This window comes from Schistosoma haematobium, chromosome 1 (genome assembly GCF_000699445.3).
Source record: "Schistosoma haematobium chromosome 1, whole genome shotgun sequence".
Taxonomy (NCBI): domain Eukaryota; kingdom Metazoa; phylum Platyhelminthes; class Trematoda; order Strigeidida; family Schistosomatidae; genus Schistosoma; species Schistosoma haematobium.
Genome location: NC_067196.1, coordinates 72,911,222 through 72,921,876, shown reverse-complemented (window position 1 = coordinate 72,921,876; position 10,655 = coordinate 72,911,222). Strand labels below are relative to the sequence as shown.

Here is a 10,655-nt window from a genome sequence, read left to right as displayed (position 1 = left end):
AAATTTTAAGGCGGATTTACGAAACATTGGCTGATATACTTTTTAATTGTTAGTAAATTACGCAAATCATTTCCAGATTACGTCTTTAGTGCTGTTAGTAAAGATTAGCTACTTACCACCTTCAACTAAGACATTTTTGTTCTGAACCTTAAACTGTTAAATAAGAAAAAGGAATGTCTTTCAACTTAGGCAGGTTTTAAATCCGGTTAGTATCGGTAAATCTGGAGACAACAAGTATAACTTTAGACTGACTTAGTCATTTATCAGATATTCTAAATGTGAGGCCTAGTGATAACTAAGTGGTCAACCAAACTGAATTAGGTGGGGTGGGGTTCGAACCTCAGACTTAATAGTAGATGATAGTCAAGTGGTTTAATCAATGAGCCACCACTCTATGGTTAACTGTAGAAAACCTGACTTTAGTTTTTAGTTATAGTCTGTTTGTCCCTATCCGGATGATAGTGAAAAAAGCTAATGAACTTGTAAGACACTATTTGTGATATCCACCGACTGGTCAAAAAATAATTACAACAACCATGAACTGAGAAGATAGAAAAAGACAAAGAACTTACGTATTTGCTGATGAGCCCAGTGCGAAATGCGTATTTTGATCAAATGTGAACTTTGTTACATTGCTATTTTTGGTGGTAAAATTATTCACAGTGCTTTTTATTGCAGTGCACTTTTTTCTAGATAGACGTGAAGACGTATTTTTACGTGCATTACTACGATTATTGTGGATGTTTTGATTAGAATTATGCAGATCATTACTGATATTGTTGCTAGCATAAATTACAGATGAAGTAACGGACTGACTAGTATGGTGATTGAAAAAATAAAGAAAATTACAAAGTAATGATGAGAATGGTCCAAAATGAAATTCGCAAATAATTCAGTCAGACAAAAAAATGGAGGAAGGAGAAGATAAACAAAAAAAAGACGATAACTTCCCAGCAAACTGACAGGTTTCTTTTCAGGTAAAATGAGTGATTTCCTTGGTATCTATCACTGCTACTAATACTACTTTAAGCACCCTTAAGTAATATCAACTTAATAAAATTCAAAGTCGTATAGATAAATCGTGATGCGTCAAGAGAACTAAAATTTAACATGATTGTCAAGCGATAAGTAGAGCGAATCAGGGAGTACAGAGTCAACATATCTTAAGCATCTATTGATCTAGTTATTAATCTAGGAAGAGTTTTATAACGTTTCAGTAGGTATCTATAAAGACTTTATTGGTCCGACATTATTCATAATATACAGATGTATGTGGATATGATTGGTTCAGTTGATTAAGGGCTTCAATCTCAATAAATTACTGTCTCATTTATTTCAGTAAGACAGAATCACTAGTCGAAAGACAATACGCTTTAGTAATTAATGTCCATAAGTACGACATGTACTTAGCACACTGTAAATGCAAAGTAATGCTCTAAGAATGCTAGAAGTATGTGCCAGTAGTCAAGCTTTATGATAAAGATCTGGAAATAGTCGACAAATTTGTGTATCTGGGTAGTTGTTTGAGTCCTGAAGAAGGTCTAAAAGAAGAGATATATTGTAGCTGTGAGAAATTTCGGTACTTCAGCAGGAAATTCATGAAACGGACGGCACAAGTAAGAATATGAATATAGTAGATGAGGATTTATTTAAAACCGAAAATTAAAATTACATCTAAGTGCGTTATTTTTACATCATTCATTTGCAGTCAGATTTGAATAAACTGAACTAAGTAGTATTGAACATCAATTATTCAATGCCTTGCAATGTGAACAGACATTTACAGTACCATAAAAGTAAACGGTTATGAGCAACAAATATACCTAATTTAGTAAATTATATAGTTACGCTTTCATAAAATGTGATTACATATTAAAGATGATAAAAAAATCAATACCGCATGTCACTCGTACTCCAATCAATCAAGTCCTATTCACTACATCACAACCAACCTACGTATAGTAAAAGTCCGAGCGAAATATAACAATCTGGACCATTTGGATGCTAGTCTGCCTGGAAATGAGTGGGATTACAATGCGTCACTGAGAGCACTTTTACTGTATGATTGCGAAAACTGGTTCCTCCAACTTGAGAATGTACAGCAACTCTGTGTGTTCGAACGACTGCTGACATTCAGTGGCAACCCAAGCTAGTAATGCTGATGTTCGTCCATGTGTGTTCGGATGTTACCATCTCGAAACACTGGCTTGGATACGTTATACGAATGTCTTCTCAGTTGCTTCTACACAGTGCATTATTTGCCGACACCGGGACTGAGTGAAAAAATCTGTGATATGAAAAAAGTTGTGTAGAACTGGCATCTATCGATCCATTACGACAACATGGTTGTGGTCCTAACGATGGTGCAACACATTGACTTGATAATTTATTAGGCATGGGTCACAACAGAAGGCAGTGACGATTCCGTTGTAGTTTTCCTTAATATTCTTTATAAAAACTTACTTTTCAATAATGTTATATCGTTAGCTACGTAGTGCATACTTTCTTGGCGTTCAGTTGTGCTGGAATGTTATGTGCATAGACCCAAATGAATTTTCTCTAACTAATATGTAATGATTTTGAAGCACGAAGCGAATTAAAGCAGCTTCATTTCTCCAACAGGTGTAACAATAATCTTTTATGAGGATGTGTATATATAACACATGTTGAATGTAAATGCTTGCAAACATCAAAATGAAACAATGAGTAGTCCAAACACATTCAATGGAAAAACAACTCACTTGGACAGTGTGTTGATAAATTGTCGATAATCATTTTCAACCTGAAAACCAACAATCGAAGAAAAAGTAAACACTAAAATAATATTAATAATAAGCAATATTACAGTTAAGAGCTTGGTTTGCCCAGCTAAGTAGCATGTATCGGTAGATGTCACACAAGCATTATCATAGTTCAAAGTCTATGATATAAACCTGTATATTTGATGGAAGAATTACTTTGTTCAGAAAATCGATTGTGATAGATAATTAATGCTATTGAACAGCATAAAATGACAGTTTAATATATGTTACAGGATTCCCTGTATAGCCTCATTTTACACATATTATATCAATGTGGTCAGCATTTTAGTGCTAACGAATTCCTTAAATTTTATACGATTCAAAAAAACAGAATAATGGTCTGTTTTCATTTGCAATTTTAATGTAGCTAACACAGATAAACAATGTTGCCCATAAATAGGTGTACATATATTTGTGAGTTTGGTCATTGCTATGGAAACCAAAAGACGACCAAACTATCCTCGGAAGTTATTATTATTTTTTTTCGTATACGAAACTACCATTTCAGCAAACAAATATAAAATTGGAAGTTAGAACGTGGAGTAATAGATTCCATATATATAAACAACACCGAAAGATGTAGAGAAAGGTGAGCGGAAAAAAAGACACTTAAAACAAATCCTATAGAGAGAAGGCAGTGAGAAACTAAACAAATCAACAGAACTGCAATCCTTATTAAAGAAGGATTAACTTGTGAAACTAAAAGAAATATGTTATGAGTCATAACAACTGATGGATACAATTAATACAAAGATGGTTATAGTGCGACTCAATAAATTTGAACGTGTCGTAAGACACAAAGACAATCCAATGATAATATAAATGTATGAATTGATAAAAAAAACTGGTTTATTTATAAGAGAACTTTTGTATTTCAAGAGGATGCAATAATATAAAGAAACCTCATTGGGGAAATAATATTCACACAAATTTGGAAAATTGTTTACTTAAAAGGCGATTGAATTCAAACATCCACTCGCAATTAAAAACAGTAGGTTTTAAGATGTATTTAAAGTTTCATATGATGATGATATTGATGCAGTGAAAGAACAGTAGGTCGACCATAAACAATGTAGAACTTGCAAAATATGTACATGGGTTCAATTCGCCAAACCATATAAGCACATCCAGAGATCAAATTAATGACATAAATAAAAGAGTAATAGAAGTCGAAAATAATAATAATGATAGAACACAATGGACATAGACAATGATTTTGGAAGAGAATGAAATCGTTAAATACAATGAATATAAATTTAAAACTCAAGATTTGACGGAAAGAGTCAATTGATTTACATCATTTCGAGTCATATCACCCAATATCTCCAATCATTAGTTACGATAGTCACATCGACCCGAATCAAGTAGTCCGAATCTACCTACACGGTTTAGTTCAATAGTTATTGACTTCGTCAACTAATGTCATGTTTTGTTTAGTCAGTCACTAACCTTCAGTCAACTTACTCCTACAGTAGTCAGCATCGCTCATCGGGGTAGGCGGTGGTTGGGCATACGTAAGATATGTCCCATCCACCTCAGTCTATAAAGATTATATCCCGAGTTGTCATCTTTACCTAGTACCCTGCATCTAACCACAGGATCGTCTACTACATGGTCTGAACATATGCCAGCAATATTTATAAGGCAGCAATATATAACTACTAGTAACCTATATTGTATTCTTAAAGATCACGTTTCACAGCCAGAACAGTTTGAACTTCTACGTAGTATGCTCGTGCTATGGTTGACAGATGGACGACAACCAAGCTTTCTGAGTCAGTGGTAAGATTTTGTAAGACATCACGTCAATCCACCAGGACCTATGAAATCTCTGAAATAAGGGTAGTAATCGATGCACTGAACCACTTTATTCCCTATAATTTAGATGAGTAGAAAACATTTATCTGATCATAGTCACATTCTTAATAAGAAATAGTGGAGATAAAAATATATTCCATTTAACCAATATCAAACATCTGAAAACTGTTGTTGTTTACCTATTCATGATACACTGCAATGATAAACTTACTAGTGAATTCTTCTCATCTGTTAAATTTTCATTATGTTTATCGTATTGAGTGTTGCTACTAATATTAGTAACTTTGGATTTGGATTTTTTTCCGCGAGTTCTATCCCACCATGGAGTTTTACGACCTCTTGATGATTTTGATTTTAGTCTATGAATTGGAGCATTGGAATTATTTTTTATAGTTGATGATAAACCAGGTGAATAATGAAATCCATAAGTTGATGATCTATTGATCTGTGTATTATTACTTTGTCCTGATAACTTGATATTTGATGAGTCAATTAATGTCCCTTCACTATCTGAACTAAATGGATCACGGAAAAATCCAACCGTAGAACTTGATGAAGCTGATGACGGTGAATGAGAAGACAATGGTAAACTGGTACATTTTTCTTGTAAATTATTAATATCACAGTCTGCGGCGGTGAATGATTCAGTATTAATTAAAAGATTATTACTATTGTCAGACGTTGATGTATCATAGGAAACCGGGGAAATTTTCAAACGACTGGATGGATGCAATCTTTTACGTACATTTCTAAGTGATGAATTATTAGAGATATTTCTTAAACTATAATGTGATTCATTATCTCCGGCCACTGGATTGTGTAGAGGTGAATATACAGTTTGAAAGGTTTTGTCAACAGTTGGATTTGGAATATCATTAGTAGATAGAAAAGATTTATCGAAACTGATCGGATCTGAGCTAGGTATCGGTGAAAGTTGAGGAGAGTTATTAAAAGACATGGATGACTCTAATGAATCAGGAGTTGGAATACGTGAATGTAGTTTCGAATCTGCCCATTTCGAAGGAAAAGCACTAAATGAATTTATTTTCGACTGCATAATCAAATCTGATTTCTGAATACTCTGCTTTTCGGGTTTGTTATCCCCAGTTTTTGGAGAAGGATTACTTCTAGTACCCTGGTGATTGATAAAATCCCTCTGAGGACGTTCAGGGAAATAACGTATGACGGCCTACGAATTAATGGACACAAGTATGTTAAGTAGTCAAAATGTTCATCTCAGTAATATGTATTATCATAAATATATAATCTAACTATATTCCAAGTAAGAAAAAAACATTGAAAGGGCTTTTTAAATATCGACTGGTTGAGAAGAAGACTTGTACTGAATGTACCGATAAGTGATACAATAATTGCTGGTTAGATTCCTAAGCCAAATAACGCTTCTTCAACTTCAATCATCGGCAACAAAAGTGATAAAAGACGTTTTCAAGGGATATGAAATGGAGAATTAATGATTTATACCTAACTGGCCAAGTAAATAATATAAAAAAAAACGACAAACCAAAAGGTCTTACCCTGGAAAGATGAAATATACATTCGAAGATTATCGAAGTGATCAAGTACTCGAACACATTAAATTATTATACTGCGGATAGAAATTAAAGTTGATAAACATGTTGGAATTTACAGTTAGTTGAATGACATATGAAAACCTTAGTCCTGTAGTTATTTTTGCTCTGAATAAACGTATTGGAGGACTGTCGTTTAATGTTTGTGAAATGGAAAAATGTAACCACGTGTAAGTGGGCAGTATATTTAAATAATAAGATGTACATTTATAACAAGAGGCTTTTGAAAGAGTCTAAATGGCACTATTTACAGCGTAAAAATGATTGGTGGAAAATCGAACTACTTAATAGTAGTGAATAGTATAACGCAATCAAAAAGAATGTGGGGAGGCATGACATTACGTTTAACAAAAAAATGAATTTAAAGGGAATAGGTATAAAAACCATGGTATTTTGAAAAGATTGATTGCATAATAGAATACAATGATTTATGTACCTTACAGGACTATTTCAAATGAATTTCATTCATGTAAGATAGACAATTATTGAAAATGTCAGTACAGGGGGTTGTGGAGATTGTTAAGTTTTGATTGAGATCATGAATCGACTGATGTTAGGCTACCATTGAAAACCTGGAAGCACTGGATGCCGGCACGGTGGTCCAGCAGGTTAAGCGTTTGCGCGCGAGACTAAAGGCCCTGGGTTCGAATCCCGCGAGCGGGACCGTGGGTGCGCACTGTCGAGGAGTCACACAATAGGACGAAACGGTCGTTCAGTGCTTCCAGGTTTTCAACGGTGGTCTAACATCAATCGGTTGATGATCTCAATCAAAATTACTGAAAGTCTGGAAACATTGGAAAACTAATTTGTTCCGGTATGGGACACATCGGAAGTGAACAACAACGACCCCGCTATACTGCGACGAAACTAATTATCTCGATAAACCCCGTGCTGAATGGATATTATTCATCATAAAGAACTTAATCAGTTAGCGCAAAACGCAACATGAATAAATGATTTTCTTAGTTCCAAGATATTGATTCAGTTGTTTGTAGTAGTAAGATAAAACTGATGACCTGAAATTCTAGTGTATAAGCTAAGAAATATTAGTTAGCAGAATACAAAGTTTAACGGAGAACTAATTAGAAGCTCCGTAGAACAGAAACGGCAGTTATTTAAGAGTTATTATATAGAAACCAAGATAAAATTAAAAAGGAATATAAGTATAAAAAACAATATGTGAAAAATTAGACGATATTCAATACACCATATATAAACAATTATTACATACATCTATAAAGATTATGGTTAATTTCAAATCATATTACTTATACACTACAATTTAGTCAGTTATACACAATGTAGAAACTGACATGAATATTGTGTCGGTTCAGTTTGTGACAATTTACAGTAGTAAAATGTGGCGGGAATTGCTCAAGATGAAAATTAAAAATAGTTTAAAATAACATCCATGAAAATAGAATTTGAACATAAGAAATCTAGTTCAAAAAGAATAATTCAGGCAGAAAATATGCTTCCATACTAGGAAGTGTTGTGCATATTCTTCAATTAATAATTTTCATCATTCCAAAAAAATTAACTGAACACGGAGTAAATATATTTTTCTGTATAGATTTGTAATGATTTTGATATAACTGCGATTGCTAAGCAACAGTAAATTCTAACAAGCTTAGTAACTAATTTTACATTGTGCTAGTTATATTTATATGCAGTATTGAAAATCTTTGACATAACACAACTATTCGATTTCACAATTCCAATTCTTCATTAAAAATGGAATATCCGATAATGAATTATGGAACTAAGGTGTTTTCCTAGTTAACTTAAACGTATGAATTGTAGACGTTAGAATTTTGAACCAAAAGACAAAAGAAAAACCGAACATCTACAAAATAAATTGTTCCAGCCGCGAAAAACACCACATCGGATAAAGTAGACGTCCCCTTCATCTTCGCCTGCACGAACATCAATTAGCGGTTAAAGGCCATGACGTATCCTAGTTTATAGCGATTCATGTAGACACACATCCAACTGAGAAAATATTGGGATCTTGGGTAAAGGGAATTCTAAAAACATCAGAGAATTTTAAGGAGCTTGGAACTCAAGTCAATCAGCTATCAATAAACACGTTGAAAGTAATCCAATCTATCAACCAATCAGAGAAATCATAGACAAATGTAGGACCAAAAATCAAACCAATGGGAGATACAATCAAAATAAACAAGTAACCAATGACAGGTTAAAGGTCAACTATAATCAATCAAGATCGAGGTCTACAGGACAAGAGCTGTGAGTCATATGTGGAGAAATTCGAACACTTCACTTCTATTTGAAGTTTGTGCTCTTGATGTTCTTCAGAGGAACAATGAAAGCTCCACGACCAAACCATGCAGTTCAGAGAAAAAACTACACCAGAAATTTGCATCTATTTTTCAGGGCACTACAACCAATTGTCTTTATTACTAATCTTCCAATTTACGTGTAATTTTTTAACTTTGAAGCTGTATATAACTTTGTTGTTTGGAGTTTGTTTCGAGATGAACGTGAATGCTAGTCGAAAACATTGATGAAATGGACCCGTAATGGTATTATTGAACTGGTGTGTGCATATGTGAAGTTCACAACAATTGAATCACAGATATAAAACTTGAAATTTATTTGCTATGCAATGGTCGAAGTTGATTCTCATTGGTTGAATGATGTATTATTTTGACAGCTATTTGCAATTCAAATGATCATGTTTGATAAGGTAAATTAACAAAGTGATTACGTAGTATTTTGTCAGTTAGTTTACAATAATATTAAATAAGTATGGATTATTCTTGCACGGTACATTTCATCATCATCCAGTCAGTCGTGAGAAAATTGTAATAATGTATATATCGAATTGTGAGTGCACCCACATGAAAATGGATTCACTGCACTTATAAGAATTCATATAAATAATGCTATCAATTAGGAGTCAAACTGTTATGAATAATTTAGTTTCTATTCATTAGAGAATGACACAACCTATTTGATTTCTTTTCGTAGTTTTTCATTAACGACTGATCTTTAACTGGATAAACATTGAGGACCAGAAACTAGTGGACAGTTATTTTGTTCCAGTATAGGACTACTATTCTGTAGTAAGTATCCACGGCACCACCATGGATTGAACCAGGTGGTTCCATGCTTTGTAAGGAGCACTTAAACTTGGGACTACTACTGAGTTGGTATCTAATGGTTTACACCTTAGTCAGTCAGCTACAACGTAGGACCAGGCACATATGTGCATCGGTCCAAGTTGCCATACCGCATCAGCATAACAAGATGAACACCAGATTCATAGCAGTGGTTATGTCAAAGGTGTTAATATATAAGAGAAAGATTACATATAGAGATATAGTACAAGAAGAAAAAATTGGTTCGTAGAAACAAAGGTATGAAGCGATTTTAATCTCTTAGTTTAAGGGAAGACAGAGAGTGTATACACCTATGACATTGTGATCGATTCTGAGCCATGTCACCAAGAGTCTCCAACCATTGGTTACGATAGTCACACGGACCCTAACCAAGTAGTCTGCATCTACCAACATGGCTCAGACTACAAGTTAGTGACTTCAAGCACTGATGCCACGTTTTGGTTTGGCCACCCCTAACTATCTTCCAGCCATCCCGAACACAGGTTAGCATTGCACGTTGTGGTAATCGGTGTTCAGGCATAAGTAACATGTGGCCCAACCATCTCAGTCGATGAAGATTCACAATTTCATCAACTGATTTACCATCATTCCCTAATACCATGCGTCTAACCTCACTATTACTTACCCGGTGATCCCAACAGACGCCAGCAATATTTCTAAGGCATCTGTGGTCAAATACTAGTAGCTTACGAGTGTCTTCTACTATTAATGGCCATGTTTCGCTGCCGTAAAGTAAAACAGAACGGACTGCCGCGCAGTATACTCGTCCTTTTATTGATAGACGGATATCTCGCCTTCGCCATAGGTGACGTAAGTTGGCAAAAGCCAAACGAGCTTTTCGAATCCGTTCTGAGATTTCGTCAGACACCAACCGATTTGGGCTGGTCGGACTTCCAAGATAAGTGAAGTTGTCGACGCGTTCGACTACTTCACTCCCTATCCTTAAGTTCAGGTGTTGACGCAGACCAGTCCTGAAGCAACAACTTGCATTTAGAGGGAGAGAAGCGCATTCCAAACATTCTGACATTGTTGCTCAGTGCTACCAAAAGACTCTGCATTTTATCAGCGTCTTCACCAAACAGGACTATGTCATCCGCGTATTCTAAGTCGACAAGTGGACCTCCTGGATGGAGATCAATACCCGAGAATTCAGTCGACGAGAAAGTTATTTCCATCAGTAGGTCTATAATTAAGTTAAACAAAAATGGAGAAAGTGGACAGCCTTGACGGACACCACCTGAGGTTGCAAAAGCAGATGAAAGTTCGCCATAAGCTCTGACTCGACTAGTAGTGTTCGAGTA

At 34.8% G+C, this 10,655-nt stretch overlaps 1 protein-coding gene across 2 annotated transcripts in view; it reads right to left on the bottom strand.

Moving 5' to 3' along the window:
* The window catches only part of DNTTIP1_1 (Deoxynucleotidyltransferase terminal-interacting protein 1), a 63,725-nt gene that overhangs the window by 10,651 nt on the left and 42,419 nt on the right, over window positions 1-10,655 (bottom strand). For both annotated transcript variants that reach the window (XM_051209625.1, XM_051209626.1), the window contains 3 exons: window positions 4,831-5,808; window positions 2,742-2,782; window positions 573-815 (listed from right to left, as the gene is read on the bottom strand). In XM_051209625.1, coding sequence (XP_051075082.1) covers window positions 573-815; window positions 2,742-2,782; window positions 4,831-5,808 — 1,262 coding nt within the window. The remainder of the gene's footprint in view (window positions 1-572; window positions 816-2,741; window positions 2,783-4,830; window positions 5,809-10,655) is intronic.